This window comes from Phycodurus eques, chromosome 23 (assembly GCF_024500275.1).
Source record: "Phycodurus eques isolate BA_2022a chromosome 23, UOR_Pequ_1.1, whole genome shotgun sequence".
Classification (NCBI taxonomy): domain Eukaryota; kingdom Metazoa; phylum Chordata; class Actinopteri; order Syngnathiformes; family Syngnathidae; genus Phycodurus; species Phycodurus eques.
Genome location: NC_084547.1, coordinates 6,868,230 through 6,884,462, shown reverse-complemented (window position 1 = coordinate 6,884,462; position 16,233 = coordinate 6,868,230). Strand labels below are relative to the sequence as shown.

At 52.9% G+C, this 16,233-nt stretch overlaps 3 protein-coding genes across 9 annotated transcripts; 2 read left to right on the top strand and 1 right to left on the bottom strand.

Annotated features, from left to right (window-relative positions):
• The first annotated feature begins 258 nt into the window (after positions 1–258).
• Positions 259–2,916, top strand: anapc10 (anaphase promoting complex subunit 10). Of its 2 annotated transcripts, none has more exons than XM_061669425.1 (6): positions 259–500; positions 578–708; positions 1,051–1,141; positions 1,214–1,334; positions 2,063–2,289; positions 2,719–2,916. In XM_061669425.1, exons 2-6 carry the CDS (start codon positions 594–596, stop codon positions 2,729–2,731), a joined length of 567 nt encoding a protein of 188 aa, XP_061525409.1. In that variant the 5' UTR covers positions 259–500; positions 578–593; the 3' UTR covers positions 2,732–2,916. The 2 variants fall into 2 exon arrangements, with proteins under 2 accessions (XP_061525409.1, XP_061525408.1); XM_061669424.1 differs by having other exon boundaries at positions 2,060–2,289; positions 2,719–2,910.
• Positions 1,948–10,207, bottom strand: LOC133397944 (F-box/WD repeat-containing protein 7-like). Of its 4 annotated transcripts, none has more exons than XM_061669410.1 (13): positions 9,690–10,207; positions 9,145–9,227; positions 8,826–8,961; positions 7,793–7,927; positions 7,570–7,693; positions 6,853–6,989; positions 6,656–6,775; positions 5,080–5,261; positions 4,653–4,878; positions 4,268–4,334; positions 4,045–4,188; positions 3,829–3,978; positions 1,948–3,151 (listed from the first exon to the last, which is right to left on the bottom strand). In XM_061669410.1, exons 1-13 carry the CDS (start codon positions 9,726–9,728, stop codon positions 2,985–2,987), a joined length of 1,710 nt encoding a protein of 569 aa, XP_061525394.1. In that variant the 5' UTR covers positions 9,729–10,207; the 3' UTR covers positions 1,948–2,984. The 4 variants fall into 4 exon arrangements, with proteins under 4 accessions (XP_061525394.1, XP_061525395.1, XP_061525396.1 ...); XM_061669411.1 differs by having other exon boundaries at positions 6,656–6,727; XM_061669412.1 differs by lacking the exon at positions 6,656–6,775.
• tm4sf5 (transmembrane 4 L six family member 5) lies at positions 9,044–13,320 on the top strand. 3 transcript variants are annotated; one of them, XM_061669422.1, is made up of 6 exons: positions 9,044–9,948; positions 10,205–11,842; positions 12,034–12,114; positions 12,207–12,349; positions 12,454–12,646; positions 12,715–13,320. In XM_061669422.1, exons 2-6 carry the CDS (start codon positions 11,669–11,671, stop codon positions 12,730–12,732), a joined length of 609 nt encoding a protein of 202 aa, XP_061525406.1. In that variant the 5' UTR covers positions 9,044–9,948; positions 10,205–11,668; the 3' UTR covers positions 12,733–13,320. The 3 variants fall into 3 exon arrangements, with proteins under 3 accessions (XP_061525406.1, XP_061525404.1, XP_061525407.1); XM_061669420.1 differs by having other exon boundaries at positions 9,044–10,333; positions 10,413–11,842; XM_061669423.1 differs by lacking the exon at positions 9,044–9,948 and having other exon boundaries at positions 10,446–10,461; positions 10,743–11,842.
• The last annotated feature ends 2,913 nt before the right edge of the window (positions 13,321–16,233 follow it).

Here is a 16,233-nt window from a genome sequence, read left to right as displayed (position 1 = left end):
GATGGCGGCCTTTGCGCAGTTAGCTCGCGACGACCCACTGGGTGACGTCACAAACACGGGACAAGGCAACGTCGCCGCCATATTGAATGTGTGCGTTTGAAGGATTTGCCTTTTCGTGGAAAATATCATCACGCTCATGTCTGATACGTTTTAAAAAGGCTCTCCATTTATGTAGCCACAAAGAGACAACAAGCATTCACACTGTCGCGCTCATTTTGGGGGGGGGGGGGGGGGTTATCTTATCGTTCAGCTGTTCGCCACTCGTTCGGCGGGTGGCGGTAATGCGTCTGGAGGCTGCTTGAAACCTCAACCGCAAGGAAGGAAGCAGAAGCAGCAGCAGCAGCAGAACCTCCGCCTCACGTCATTTGTGTTTAATTGGATCGCAGTAACAGGAATTTCGGAACGTTTCCACACCAAATGTTGTTTATTAGTAGCAGGGGCATGTCGTAAACTGCGGGAAAGTCGTTAACGTGGATAGTAGGACTCCTGCATGAGTCAAGGTTCGCCAGCTCCACAGCCGTCCGGCGCTCCATTCGCGACGTGCTCTCACGTGTGACGCTGTTCCGTTGTTCTTTAGTTCCCTTCTTCAGACGATGGCCACGCCGACCAAGACGCCGCCCGGCGCAGACCCGAAGCAGCTGGAACGGACCGGCACCGTTCGGGAGATCGGCTCACAGGCGGTGTGGTCGCTGTCCTCCTGCAAACCAGGTCAGCTCCGAGCTCCCAAAGTTTCTCGACCCCCCGCGGGCCCCATGTAGCTACCTACACTGAAAGCACGATGTAGAAATAACTCACAGCCAGTCAACCGGAAATGTGTCAGATTGCCAGAATGATAAAAAAGAAAGAAAAGAATGGGAACTGGCAAGCAACAGTCAAGTCAGGGACACGTCATTGCAAGTAGTGCAAAACAAAAAAATGACAAGAGCAAGTCCTCGTCCTGGTATCTGTATGAAAAAAGTGGGATCAAACATCCCTGCTCATTCTTATGGGCCAATGTCAGCAGTCTCTCAGGGGCACGGCCCAACCTGACCCGCTGGCCGACTTCCTTAGGTTTCGGCGTGGACCAGTTGAGGGACGACAACCTGGAGACATACTGGCAATCGGACGGATCCCAACCGCATCTGGTCAACATCCAGTTTAGGTACGAGGTACGCTCGGGGGCGCCGTGTCCCTTTTGTGCGCCAGCTTTCTTTCTTCTCACGGCTGCATCCAGGAGGAGGACCACGGTGAAGATGTTGTGCATTTACGCCGACTACAAGTCGGACGAGAGCTACACGCCGAGCAAGATCTCCGTCAGAGTGGGGAACAACTTTCATGACTTGCATGAAGTCAGGGTGAGAAGTTCACGATATCCGAAATCCCTTTGGAGTGATGAGGGAGAAGCGGATGATGAATGATTGCGAACGCATTCGTAATCGTTGATCATTCCCTACTCCCAAATCATCATATCGGGATTTTCATACAGTGGCGCCTTGGAATACGTGTGACTCGACTTACGAATTTTGGGAGATACGAGCCGTCGTTCAGCCCATTTTTCTGCAAATGGTTGTTCAAAAAAAAAAAAAAAGAGGCTTACTATCAAACTCAACAGAAAACAAAGACAATTACAGCTTGTCTATTTAAAATACAACCCTAACTTAGCCGTTCGGTCTGCTAGCTTAACACTCATGCGAAATAGCACTTATGTTGCGGCGCTACAACCTGTAAAGCAATGGCTTGAACGCAAACAGACAAAATCACAGGACGCAGTCATCCTCTGCGAAGAACGATCGGTATTCGTGCCGTACCGATGAGCTGACTGGAGTTACGTGTCTCGATGAAAAGTATATTCTGTCTTAGGTGGCCAAGGCGCACACGTCAAAAAGAGCGGCACAATTGTTATGGAATTGCTGCGGTGTGACAAAAACAGTTGAATTCTTTTTAATGTTGCAGTTCCAAGATATTGTCGCATCAGAAACGCAAAACCCTTTTTGTGCATTGATGGGATATATTGGGTAAGGACCTTTGGTGCGAGCGAGGCGCGCACCTGACGCGGTTCTCCTTTTCTCGGTCCGCGCAGCAGTTGGAGATGGTGGAGCCCAGCGGCTGGATCCACGTGTCGCTCCTGAACCAGCGGACCAACGAGCCCGTCCGGACGTTCATGATCCAGATCGCCGTGCTGGCCAACCACCAGAACGGCCGAGACACGCACATGCGCCAGATCAAAGTGTACACGCCGGTGCAGGAAAGCTCCGTGGGGAAGTTCCCACCGTGCACCACCGTGGACTTCATGATGTACCGAACCATCAGGTGATCGGCGAGAGGCGTTTAATGAGCTCGATTTGGTTTGTATTTACTTTGAATTGTTTGCCCGAGCTGCGACTGCGCCTCATCCCAATAAACCTTCTCCTCCTCTCTCGTGTGAGTACTTGTGTTGCCACGGTAACCGGGTCGAACGGCGGCTTCCAATGAGCCGGAACGCTTCGATTCACCTCAAACCGTCGCGTCGCGGAACGAGGGGCCGCTCGGCCGTTGCCGTTGCGACGACATCTTTCTCAAATCCTCTTTTATTCACATCATCTTCACAGTTACAGCGTTTTGTTTAGCAAAAGCAGAGTATGTCCACCCTTTCCTTGTATTTACAGTCGTGCACGCGTTCAGCTTCGGATCCGGCAGTCACGATCGATCCGGTGAAAACACTTTGATTTGCGAATCATCTTTGCCATTCGTACTTCACAGCCAATACCAGTGAGTCGACGCAACAATCCATGACAGCAAAAAGCTTGCGGCCGCGTCAAAAAGTTAACGAGAGGCTCGATCGAGTCACCGACCGATCGGACGGGACCCGAAGAGGGACAAGATCGCAGCGGGGATGGCGAACATTTGGACGGCGGCTGAGTCTGAGTTCCTCGTTTCGAGCAGCAGTAAGTCTTCATCTTGTGGCGCCGGAAATGTTTTGCTTCCTCAAATCTCGGTTCACCTTCGCTCCGGCAAGCGATCCATTTTTAGAAAACAAAATCCTCCGTGACGTCACCTTTGTCCGACTCGGTCGGTCCCCGCTCGTCCGGGTCGAAGTCCAGCACCAGCAGTTTGGTCTCCTCGGTGCCGATCCTGCTGCCGGCGGCACAAACCAGCCTGGTGTCCGAGGCCTTGATTCGCCACACCGCGCCACCTGCGGCGTGTGCCAAGGAAATCGGAAATGATTTACGACATTACTGTACTCGGGACAACATTCAATCGCTTTTGTTATGTCTTGCACACAAAGAGCAGAGGTTCTCAAACTCGACGGGATCCAGGGAGACGTTTGTCCCCCTCGTAATCCTAACGGCAATTAAACATAGCCACCGTGAGTACCCCGAAATGCCACCGTATTGAAAAAGGTGCTTGATTTTGGGATAAAAAATAAAAAGTCATCTTGACAAGAATGATGTATTTTGTTGGGATAAAAAGTCCACATTTTGAGAAAACGGTCATTTTTAGACATGCTTTTCATGTCAAAGTTTAACAAGCAAAGAGTCCTATTTGAACAAGTGAATTTCAACACTCCAACATTCTTACACGTTTGGTCCTGTCAAAAATATATATAAGCTGTATATATATATATATATAAAAAAAAAAGACATTTTGTTATTTAAAAAATGACTTTCTTCCTATCTGCCTGTTGTTAATCATAAAAAATGTAATTTGGGGGATGTCTTATTGTTCTAATGATACGTCACAATCAGATCAGCGCTTTGAATTGTCCCAAAGTTCATTGGTTTAGTTTGTCTGTTTGTTGTTCAGCTGGCAAGTTTGAGTTTGTGAAGCGCTGCCGTCAACAACGCCAACACGTGCAGAAAGGACGCTTACCGGATCCGCAGCTCTGCAGCGCCACCACGTCGCGCAGCCAGTCGCCCGTCCGGAGGTCCCACAGTTTGACCGTGCCGTCGTCCGAGCCGGACAGAACCAGACCCCGGCAGAACTGCAGGCACGTCACCGCCGACCGGTGCTTGTTGGGACCTGGCGGCGACGGACGGCGAGCCGTCAGCGGCCGTCGGCTCGCGTTAGCCGGCGCGGACGCCTCACCTTGCAGGGTGCGCAGACAGCGGCCCGTCCGGATGTCCCAGACCCGGACGGTGGAGTCGGCGTTCCCGGACACGAGGATGCGGTCCCGCAGCTCCATCCCGCTGGTCAGCGACTGGTGGCCCGTCAGCGTGTGGACGCGGCCGCCTGCGGGAAGACACGGCCACGGGAAATCACACGGCTGCGGTCCCGTCCGTCCGGTCCCCCCCCACGTCAAACGTCCCACCTGTTTCGGCGTCCCACACTCGGATGGACGTGTCCAGCGAGCCGCTCACCACGAAAACGCCGTCAAACTGCACAAAGCACACGTCTGTCTCTAACGGCTTTTCCCAGTCTCGGAGATGCAACTCACGGACAGTTTATGCTGTATTGTTCTATTGCACCGTCCGTACCCAATGTTGCCCCATTTGTACACTTGCGTCACAACTCAATCGTATTATATTTGACGTAGAGAGACATTCATATATTCTTTATTCCATTTGAAATCGGCCTGTTTACGCCGACGGAGGCGTTGATATGGAGCATTTTCAATCGGTTTGGGCTTGTCATCGAAACACGAGCCTCCATGTAAACCCGTCTTATGACATTGAATCTCGACTGTGCGCGCGTACCTGTAGTGAATACACTCGGTCGGTGTGTCCCTGCAGAGTGTGCAGACAGGCCTCCGTTCGGGGGTCCCACACCTTCACCACGTAGTCGTAGCCCCCCGACACCACGCGGCGGCCGTCGTACTGGACGCAGCGCACCGCCGCCACGTGACCCGTCAGCACGTGCTCGCAGCGACCGCTGGAAACGTCCCACACGCGCAGGGTCGTGTCCCGGGAGCCCGACACCACCCTGAAAGTCGGTGGCGGACAGAGAGTACTCGCACACGTAGAAAAAGGACTCGCAAAGTACAGTGCCCCCACCCCCCCTCCTACACACTCACATATACGCTACTAATTCATTACTAATGTAAGGAGTAAAGGGCAAAAAAAGTCTAAACTAAAGGTACCGTAAATACCAGAGTAAAGTACGACTCCGTGACAGCGTTCTTACCGGTTGCCGTGGAGATGCACGCAGCGCACAGTGGACGTGTGTCCGTGCAGCGTGTGGATGCATTCGCCGCTGTCGGCGTTCCACACTCGCAGCGTCCGGTCGGTGGAGCCGCTGATCACCGTGGCGACCGCCATCTGACTGCACCACACGCCGCCCGTGTGGCCCGTCAGCGTGCGCGCACACTAACAACACGACGGGAAACGCAGGCGTCACAAAACACGCGAGGTGGTCGCACAATTGTGCACACCGCCTTAGAATTGGAGATGTGTTCACAATTAACCAATCACAACAAGTGGGTGGAGTAGCCAAATATTATACCCAAGTAAGAGTACTGTTACTTGAAAGTAACATGACTCGAGTAAAAAGTAAGCCTCCCCAAAATTACTTGCGAGTAAGAAAGTACTCAGTGACAAATCTACTCAAGTACACGGTGAGTAACTTCGGAAGTATTTTTCAATCAGAGCGTGAACGTCAAATAATATACAAAAAAATGAATGTGAACGTGCAGTGTGTGAGCGAGATTAGCACGTACCCTTAAAGATGCATGTTTTACAGTTACTTTTTAGGAACATAACAGGGATAACGTGGGCTAATATGCACAGCCAAAACAGGAACAAAAACATCTGCAAGTTAGCGCAACGTTGTTTTCTCAACTCAGAAGTGGGCTGCAATATCCACGTTTGGAAAGACAGTTCCAGACAAATACTACGATGCACGAAAGCTGTTGTTTTTGGTCGTCTGAAATGTAAACAGTCGCGTGCCGTTGCCTACTGCGGGAACGGCGACCTTCCCGACACGACCGCCACGTAGGCACGTCGATGAGCCGCGCGCCGGTGTTTCTAGTGTTTGCATCGATGCTCGCGATGTCCAACAGAAGCCATCGTATGCGCTTACGTCGGATGGGAGCAAACGGCGCCCGACGCGGAAGTCGAAGTCGTAGTTGAAACAAATCGCGCACAGAAAAACATTGATGAGCAATCATTGATCAATAAAAGCAGTGAGACGCATGCAGATCATTGTAACGGAGTAAAGGTGCCGTTTCTTAACATAAATACTCAAGTCAAAGTAAAAGGTATGCTGCATTAAAACTACTCCGACAAGTGCAATTTATCCCAAATACTATTTGAGTAAACGTAACCCGTTACTGCCCACCTCTGCCGATCACATTCAAACTTGCGTTGGACGAGAGTCGGCACGCCTGGCGCCACTTCGAGTGCCTCCGATGAAGCCCAAATAAAGTTCGGCTACTGCAAACCGCTGGCGTCGGGTGGAGTACTTCCATCTCCAAAAGCGGCACTTTTTAGGACATGCATGTTGAGCCGTTAACGTTGCATCGTCAAACACTTTGTATTGGTCAAGAATTGGAAAAAAGTGACACACCCACGCGGGGACTGATCAATAGTAGCGATTTGTTACAAAATATTCCACTGACCAAATTTGGACATTTCGGCTCGATGCCAGCACTATGTCAAAATAGGATGCGCCGACTATACATTTATACTGTATGTCATAATGGCCGGAAAACGGAAACCATAACTACGCTTTGGCGTGCACGCACGCACGCACGCACGCACACCTTGCCAGTGACGGCCGACCACACTTTGAGCGTGTTGTCATCAGAGCCGCTGACAATCAGGTCGCCGCTGAACTGGAGACACGTGATCACATGGTCGTCGTGACCTTTCAGCACCTGCACCTGCACGCACACGCACGCACACACACGCACACACACACAGTCCATGTTTGTGCGTGTGCGCGTGTGCGTGTGTGTACCTTAGCCTGGCGTGCGTCCCCGTTCCTCCAGTTGTTCTCGATGCGCTGTTGTCGTATGTACGTCGACTTCCACGCGCCGGCCGCCACGCCGGACCTGACGCACGTCCTGCGGCGAGGCGACGAGCACTCGGACACGCCTACGAACGGGAAATGGTATCGACAATAGGCGCTATTAACAACGGACACTGCCTCGAACTGCGATACAGAAGTGTGTCCGTCAGATCGGATGCGGCGGATCGAACTCAGTATCGCAAGTCAACGAAGTGAACTTTTGAAAAAGTCCATGCCTCTCGTTCACCCATTCACACAAACACAAAAAAAACTGAAAATGATGGATGTCAATGTTAATCGGGTGAGTATAAATGCTAACCCCGCCTAATATGTATCAGATATTCAGTTTGCTAAGCACCAAGCTCACATGTGGATCTTTCGGATGTTTCCATGCGTTTACAGCTACAGCTTTACACGATAAATATTGAATTTGCGTCGATCACGAGACAATCTTGAAATGTAGCTCTTTCTGACTAAAAAGCACTAGTGCTCTTGTTAGGTTGGAATATTTTCCACTTGGGAGGAGACTGAGTACTGTCCTCTGTTCAAGTGGAAAATATTCCATCCTAACAGCTGTTTGAATAAAAGAGGACTTTGCCCTGGAAAAGGCCATCTTGAGTGATTTGCGTCACGGTAACGAGTCGGAACACCTGGTCTTCGGCTTACCTTCCTCACGGCGCTTCTCCCTCCACAGCAGCTTGTCCTCGGCCAGGATCCTCCAGTACCTGCAGGTCTGGGCGGCCTGCAGCAGGTCTCCGGGAGCCAGGAAGTTCAGCACATACAGAGCCAGCTGAGGACGGGGACGGGGAAAGGACGCAGACACACACACACGTGTCACGGTATGTGTGCCCAACGCGGGACGGCGGCTGCGTGCGGCGGGCGCTCCGACCTCTTTGGGCAGGAGGGAAATGAAGTCCCTCTGGAAGTGCGGCTCGATGACCTGCATCACGTGCTTGACCTGGCCCGTTTGGCACCTGTCAATCAACCGGTCCAGCGCCAGCAGCCTCTCGGGACCGCTCCACGCCTGCGCGCAAGACGCAAGCGTCGGCTTCGCGTGGCCCCGATTCCCCGCCGCCGACCGGACCGCGGCGACACATCGGCAATTGTGCCGCCCGGCCGCGGGAAAAGACCCGCTTTCACTTCATCGCTCCCAAAATGAGCATTTTTCTACAAATAATAATGGATCTTCGGTCATCCACCGGTACCAGCGACATATCGTGACAGGCGCGACAATTGAATGCTCTTCCACGAGATGGGAGTGTGTATCCACGTCCCTTTCTTTTTTCCCATTTCAGTTTTACGGAAATGATCTGCGCAACCCGCTTCCGCGTTCGGCAAAACGGGTCGCAGCGCTTCCTCCCGGTTACGGCGAAGGGTTCGTGACAAAGCAACTGTATCAGCTTGAAATCTTTTTTGAAACAAGATGACAAATATTTGTGTGAATAAATGATATACATGCATTTGACTTGAAAAGTCTTGAAACAATGATGTCATCGAACTGAAGTCTCGCTCGTGAGCGCAGCATACACGGGAAGTCGGCGAACCCGTTTTCCGGGTCATGTCACGTGACCTTCCGCACGAAGCGGATTTACTTCAAATAATGTAGCTTTGCTCATCTATCGATGCTAGTGACGTCTAGTGACAGGCAGAACACCTAAATGCTCTTCCGCGGGATGTACAACGAATCAATTTGTCATTGAACTCAGACGAGATCATTATTTCATCATTGATACTTTTTTGGTTTGGTGGTGCGCCCGGAGATTTCTTGAACCTACGAAAACCCGGGTTTGGCTTTGTTCTTCATCAATTTGACATAGCCGAACTCGCACCCAAAATGCTAACGTCGGCATTGCCCTGGCGCACAAATAGGAACGGAACGGCACAACACTTCAGCTCGACCGTGACGACAAGCGGCGCAGTGCCTGAAAGGTGACGAGCCAGTCTCGGAGGCCGCGAGGGGGCGGGCCCGAGGTCACGCGCCGCCGCTGAGCCGAATGCCCATTGGCCAGCCGGAGGTCGCAGAATGTGGTGGGCGCGGTCTGAACCACGCCGGAAGGACTGCGGGGAGGGAGGGAGGGAGGGAGGGAGGAAGGAAGGAAGGAAGGAAGGAAGGAAGGAGGGAGGGAGGGAGGGAGGGAAGGAAGGAAGGAAGGCAGGCAGGCAGGCAGGCAGGCAGGCAGACAGGCAGCCGTGTTAGCCAACAGCCGTTAGCCCCCGGAGCGCCGCAACGTCCCAGCCTACCTGAAGTGAGCGTCGCCTCTGCACCGCTTCTTTCCTGAGGAGAAGGGCCGACCCTCGGGACCGTGAGCCAGCTTCGTCTTCACCTGAAGGGAGGAAAGCGCCACTTTAGCAAACGCCGCTCACTATGTTGGGATTTGTACGTCACGGACTACGTAGGAGGACCTAGAAAGTTCCTCCACTCCAAATCCCTTTGTACGAGTCGGGAGTAGGGAATTGTTTGGAATCTTTACATCAACACAAAGAGGCTTAAAGTGGTATTTCAAGGCACCACCGGATATGCAGTGCTCCACCTTTCGAGATGCATCGTGTGTGTGTGCGTGTGGGTCGACAACAAACTCGGGAGGGATTGTGGGAGAATGCGGGCGGGAATGGCGGAGATGGAGCGAGAGCAGCAGTGGTCAGCACGTCACAAATCGACCCCCTTCGTTTCGTGCGCGATTCATCGTCACGTCAATCGTCAAGTCGTCATTCCGGATCGCGACCGTCACGATTCTTGTCGTTCTCATCGCCGTGCACGCGCCTCGGTTCTTTTTTGGCCCGCTCACCTTGTAGAAGATGAGCTTCGAGGTCCCGTAGAAGCCCATGGCCGGCCGCGGAGGAAGAAGCGGGCGAGCACCGTCTCGGCTCGCTCGCTCGTCACGTCACGTCACGGGGACGCGCAAAGACGCGAACGCGCAAATGAGTGGCACGGGACTTTTCTTGCATTCGTCAGTCAAAGAACAAAAGAAAGAAAAGCTTTGGAACTCAAACGAACCCTCCCGGATGCTCCCGCAATTTCATTTCCCTCATGTGGGTTGAAATCAGGTGCGCTTCCTATTGTGCCTTTTCCCCTGCCGGCCAATGAAAAAAGGGGACCGACTCACAAATGCAAAAGCAGCATTCATTGAGGATTCTTATCAAACGAAACGCACATCCTCCTTCTTGTTCAAAGTTTGCCATTTTGCGGGGCTTGATTGAATTTTTGGAACGCAATGCTTCAGCTTGGTTGGGCACTTCTCGATGAAGGAGACGTACAAGGAGATCAAATCGTAAACAATAATGTGCTTTTGCTTTCTCACAGCTGACTGAGCAGCTTTTATTTGGAGTTTCTCCTTGCCGAGCGACCCGAAATCCCACCACCTGGGCTGTTACGTCATCATGCACCAATGGCGGAAGAGTATTCCTCGTGGGACGAGGGCTCCCTCTAGCGGTAAGCATCAGAATCACTGCATGAAATGTAAATGAAGCTTACAACGTTCAAACAACGAACCTTGTCGCTCTGCATCCAGCCCCTTTCAACGATTTGCCTTCAAGCCAGTACAGTACATTTACTTTACAGTAAGTACAGTAACAACACATTTACATTTCATCTCCTAATTACCTATATTTAGGGGTGTTCATGTTCAAACGGGTTATAATCTTACAGTGGCTTACAATTATATTAAAAATACTTCTTAGCAGTGGCGTCGCTAGGCCTATTTTAGCGGAGCTTCCGCAAGACCCCCCCCCCCCCCCCCCCAAAAAAAAATAAAATAATATATATATGTATATATATTTGGTAATATGTGGTAATGGCGAAGGTCCCCTAAACAAATACTGTTCTGTACAAAATACACAAGTGGTCTAACAGGACCGTCGGGGTGCCCGGAATCTTGCGGGAAGCGTTTTGCGGAGGAGGCGGGGCAGGGGCCCAACAAACACGCACGCCAAGCCCGTCGTCGTCTGGAAGCCACAGAAAAGATGACGAGGAACATTGGGAGTGCGCTGCCAAAAATGGATCAAAGACGTCGTTCATGGGTTACATGTCGTAATTCTAGCCGGGACCGATTTTGTTCCCGTATTCACTATTGCTGCTGAAACCGTGCAAATTTCCCCAGTGAGGGATGAATAAATATGATCTCATCTCTTCATGAGGTCGTATACCGTATGGAATCTAAAGTTTGGAACTTGAAGTCCTGGATCGCTTGAGGTGTATTTTTCCGAAGGGTGGAATAGATCGGGTCTGTTTTTCCTCACTTTTAGAATAGAAACTCATTTTGGAAGAGTCAAGTGTGGTATCCAATGAAGGCTACCACATTGATGAAGAACTGCAAAAAGGAAAGGCCAAGTAGCAACCTTTCCCGTCTCGTCGTCTTCTGACATTTTGCTCTTGGCAAACACGACGACGGGCTGTTCCATTTTCGTAAAGGCCGCATCCTCCTCACGACACGACACCGAGGCGTCTCCGGATTCCGGCGCTCCCGACGCGTGAGCAAACACGAGCGAGCCTTTGCCCTTCGGCCCCTCGCCCTCAGCGGTCAACCGTCGACAGTCGGCGCAGAAACAAGACGAAGCCGGAGAATGAAATCCGTGCGGTCATCTGGAGCGACGGCTTGGGTTTATTGGCTACTGGAAGCTAAGCGATGTTTATGTGCAGCCTATCACAAGTGGCCAACGGAAGCGCACGTCCTCCCCCCGCGGCCTTTGTTCCCCTCTCCGCTTCCGCTTCGCGCCGTTTGACTTTCGCCGTGCGACGCGCTCGCTCGGCTCGCCGCTGGAAGTCGGGATGTGTCGTACGGGGAAGTGCGCCCGCTCGGTGGGCCTGATCCTGCTGCCGTCGGCCTTCGTCTGCATGACCGCCAACCTGCTGCTCTTCTTCCCCGACGGCCAAAGTCTGGAAAACGATCAGATCTCGCTGCAGGTGTGGCTGATGGGGGGCCTGATCGGAGGTGGCCTCTTTGTGAGTAACTCCGCAATCGGGTCCGCTGTGACTCGAAGTCGTCGACAGGGCCAGCGACTTGAAACGCGATTCTCCGAACATGCTTGTGACGCGAGCTCGACAAGAACTTTTGTCTGGTGTCGAACGGCGCTCGAGCCTTTTTCAGCTGTAGAAGCGGGGACGTGACTTTTCTTTCCTCTCCGTATTTTCAGATGCTGTGCCCGAGCTGCTCCGCTATCAGGGCCGGGGGCAAGGGTTGCTGCGGAAAGGGTTGCTGCGGCAACCGTTGCCGGGTGAGCGCCTTTAGATAACGAGGGCCGGCAAAGGCAAACGCGGGGGAGGGGCGGCAAGCGGATAATCACAGCCGTGTCCGTCTGGCCACCAGATGCTGAACTCGGCGCTCTCGTCGGCTTTCGGTCTGGCGGGCGCCGTCTACTGCGCCGGCGTGGCCTCGGCCGGGCTGGCCGTCGGACCCAAGTGTCGCGTGGCGGGAGACGTCTGGAAGTACCCCTTCGAGGAGCTCGGAACGTGAGTCTTTCCCCTGCGCCGCCTCCGCTCTATTTTCTATCCGGGCAAGAGCGCGTCGGGCGGCAACGGCAAAACCTAACGTAGAAGTCGACCGCTTCTGTCAGGGGCGGCGGGAGCTACCTGGCGAACCGGACCTCGTGGGAGGCGTGCGAGTACCCCCGCAATGCGGTGATGTGGCACGTGGTTCTCTTCTCCGTCCTGCTGTCGGCGGGCGCGCTGCAGATGGCGCTGTGCGCCGTCCAGGTGCTCAACGGCTGCTTGGGCTGCATCTGCGGGGACTGTCGAGACGGCGAGGAGGTCAGCGGCGTCCCGCCCGACGGCCGACGGGTTTTCACGCGCGAGCTGACCCTTCTTCTCCATCGCAGGACGAAAGCGGCTTGTGAAACGGGCTGCCGGGATCCGGCGGAGTTCTCCCGCGCTGACCGGACTGGGTTTTCCTTCACCGCCCATCTTTTACCGTACACCTAAAGCTACTTCGACTCCCTTTCGAGTACACGCTGAGCTCTTTATATCGAACGAAACGCACTCGGGCGTGATCCTTTATCAATTCAAGACTGCGCGCTTGACAAACGTACGAGAGGAGCAGCCAGTGGAAAAGTCATGCCGCAGCGTTGCTAATGCAAAGCTGAAATTCTAATCATGAACACGAGTCGTACCTTTTCCGTAGGGATGCTTTTACAGGAGACCGAATTGATACAAAAACACCTAACGGTCTTCAACAAAAGCCAATTCACGAAAAGACATTGTGACCAGTTCAGTGAGCTGCAATTTGGCCGTAAAAGGCGAACGGACGTCTCAGTCCGTCGTCGCTGAGCGAAACGAAAAACTCCACACGCGCGCGCTTGACGATGCCGGATGCTGCCTTGTCCTTTTCCTACATTTGCCAAGCACTGGAAGTCATGAAATGGCTTCTCGTTCTGTCAAAACTGCAAATCACAGCTTGTCGATTAAAGGTGTGACAAACGGTCAAAGGTGATGAATCACTGCGAGCCGGCGGCCGGACACGTATTGCCAAAATATTCCGATCCGTCTCGTGCCGCACGTCATCGGATCGCCGCTGTGCGGACGGGGTCAAAGGTTGACGTCGCCGCGAAGACGAGGCCGACCGGGCGGCGCGGGTTCATCGAAGCCTCGAGGCTTTTGTCGCCACACGGCAATCGCGAGCCGACCTCCGAGCGTAAACAGTACGGCGGGGAGGCCGAGCGACGTACTCGCCGGCTCGGGAAAGTGCCGGAGAAAGTACTAGAATGACGTCACGAGTCGCTGAGGCCACTTGACGGCCCGCGAGCGGGAATCGGCCTACGTGCGCTTCGCTTGTTACATTTTCATCCAGATGGTTGCACGTTTACCCGCCTGCCTCACTTATTAACCGACATCGGAAAGCATGTGGTCAATGTGTTATCTTGAGTTTGGTCAGGACAGGAAGCGCTCATTCCTGAAGGGAACACAAACAAAAACTATTTTGGACATGCACAAGCCATCTAATGCCACTGTTTTGTTTTTTTGGGGGCGTTGCTTTACATTAGCTAGCATAGCGCTACCACTATTACCTTAATATGCCGTACTATTTGACAGCGTGATACTCGGGCCTCTTGAAATTGCTTCCTTTCCTTGTCGTCATTCGTCTTAGGCCAAATAAATGACGGACTTTCTCAGCTGTCGCTGAGCAATCGCTGTCAGCGTCACCGCCTGTGAAGCCGCCGGAACCTTTGGAAAAGCCCAAATGAAATTTGCCAGGCCCGAAAACACACAGGAAGTCCACCATTTTCTTTTGAAGTGGCCATTCCCAGGAATCCTTCGAAAAAGAAGCGAAGACATTTCGTCTGCTTGCTACAAAGTTTGAACGACATCGTCGCCACACGGGAAGATGAACGGAAGCTTCAGTCATTGGCGTTCGTCTTCGATGTTGCGCGACGCCCCTCGAACTTTGTTTTCCTTCGCGCGCGTTTCCGAAGCGCTTCACGGCCACGAGACAAAAATACACGCACGCGCGTTTCGGCCGAGCGCGGGGGAAGGCACGGTGGCCCCGAAGGCTACGAGAAGACGCCGTTTGTCAGGAATCGCGCACGGTCAACAATGTCAACTAGGAAGCTTTGTAAACTTGTTCTCTCCCTTCAGACGTCATTTTGTTTGGGAAAGAGTCAAAAGACTTGCTCGTAGTTTTGTGCGCAATGAAAGCGCTCCGATTGCTTGAGAAAGGCATGGGACCGCTTCTTTGAGAGCGCGCCTAAACACGGGACGAGCTGACGAAGGCAAACGCTTGCAGGGCGGAGAACGAGGGAGGGAGCGAGCGAGAGAGAGAGAGAGAGAGAGAGAGAGAGAGAGAGAAGGCAGGCGTGTCCCACAATGCGGGATTCCGTATTTCAAGTTCACTCCGAGAGCGCCGAGAACAGCGCCAGCGCCTCATTGAACTACTTCGGCAGTCCACTCGGAGTCAGGTAGGTTCTTCGGGTTCGTTTGCAGAATCGAATAAAGTTTTAGACGCTCTTCTTTTGTTGATTGGAAATGATTGCGAGTCTGTATTTTTGTCAGATCAAGTAATACATGTGCAAAGAGTCTGAACAAGCGGTTGATAAGAGGTTGACCCCACGCTTGCGTCGTCATACCTGGCGGCGCTCAGCTTACCGTTCGCACGTTGACGCGCACGCATCGCCGGCCATCAAAAAGGGCCGTCGGACGGGTCGCGGCCGCATCACGTCGCCGGCGCCCTCGGGGGAAGCGAACGAGCCGGCCTCACCCGTCTTGTTTTTCGCATTCGCCTGCGAGAAGGAGAGGCTCATTTGCACCAGTCTGCGGGCATCGGGCAAACGGACAAATGATTAAGCGTCGCGTGTCGCAATCATTTCCCCTGACCCACTTGTCCCGACAGCATTTGATGAAAAGGAATTCTCGGTCAGCGGACGCAGCATATCGCGCACCAGGAACGCCGTCGGCCCGCGGACCCCGACGCTCGGAAGGAAGATTCAGTCAAAACAGGCCGACGAGTGTCCCCGAATCTTTGGGAGCCCAAAAAGGTTCCGTCTGCAAAAGAATCCATCGCTAACCGATTATTCGGCATTTCCCGGTGAGCAACTCCGATTTCCGTCACGTCTGAATTTGTCGTTGACATGCGTCCTGGCCAGTCGAGCAGAGCGAGATGTGGCATCCGCCGGCCGTTCCCTGCGCCCGCATTCGGCGAACGTGCGCGGCGCTACTAACTAACGTGCCGATACGCTTTGAATTCAAGTCCCGTCTACGCGTGGGAACGTGCGCTCGGAGCGGGAGTTTCACTCGGTTGCAGTCGGGTCCGGCGCGCCACGCGCTCGGCCCTTGCCGGTTTCTGAACGTGACCTCACGCGATCACGTGAATAAGCGGTCGCACGCTTCTAAGCTTGACGTCACGCGACCTAGAAGCTAAAGTGCCGGCGTTTGACAACACTCGAATCTCAGCCCCGTGAGACATCGTCATGTCGGGTTTTTTGGAAAGATCGGGCACAGAAAGCAACAGACGGGTGCAAATTGAAGTTCAAACACTTATATAAACGTACACAATACAGTAGTTCCAAAAAACAAAAGTATGCAAAAATGAATCGAATACAAAACCCGTTTGGAGAGCTTCTTCGGCCAAATGATGCATTTCATAGATAATATCAGCTGTCCTAATTCAAGTACATCTGGATCACAATTGAGGCCCGCTCCTTGTGATCAACGAGCCAATCGAGATTCCATTCCGTGCACTTTGGCACATGTACAGCGAGCGCCTGCTTTCAAATCAAGGCACAATAGCTTTAGATTGATGAAAAAAAAGCACAGAATTCCTCGCTTCCATTCGCAACATCCCAATCGGCGACCGAAACCCAACGACCGGACATAAGCAATCGTCGTCGTCGTCGTCGTCGTCGTCT

Bases quoted from the DNA above. Each gene is read 5' to 3' on its own strand.
- anapc10 (XM_061669424.1), top strand. From the start codon at position 594: ATGGCCACGCCGACCAAGACGCCGCCCGGCGCAGACCCGAAGCAGCTG. The intron at 709-1,050 runs GTCAGCTCCGAG...CGACTTCCTTAG, and splicing joins GCTGTCCTCCTGCAAACCAG to GTTTCGGCGTGGACCAGTTG. The intron at 1,335-2,059 runs GTGAGAAGTTCA...CGGTCCGCGCAG, and splicing joins ATGACTTGCATGAAGTCAGG to CAGTTGGAGATGGTGGAGCC.
- LOC133397944 (XM_061669410.1), bottom strand. From the start codon at position 9,728: ATGGGCTTCTACGGGACCTCGAAGCTCATCTTCTACAAG. The intron at 6,990-7,569 runs GTAAGCCGAAGA...TCCCGTTCGTAG, and splicing joins GGAGAAGCGCCGTGAGGAAG to GCGTGTCCGAGTGCTCGTCG. The intron at 3,979-4,044 runs GTGAGGCGTCCG...CGTCGCCGCCAG, and splicing joins CTGTCTGCGCACCCTGCAAG to GTCCCAACAAGCACCGGTCG.
- tm4sf5 (XM_061669422.1), top strand. From the start codon at position 11,669: ATGTGTCGTACGGGGAAGTGCGCCCGCTCGGTGGGCCTGATCCTGCTG. The intron at 11,843-12,033 runs GTGAGTAACTCC...CCGTATTTTCAG, and splicing joins TGATCGGAGGTGGCCTCTTT to ATGCTGTGCCCGAGCTGCTC. The intron at 12,350-12,453 runs GTGAGTCTTTCC...CGCTTCTGTCAG, and splicing joins CCCTTCGAGGAGCTCGGAAC to GGGCGGCGGGAGCTACCTGG.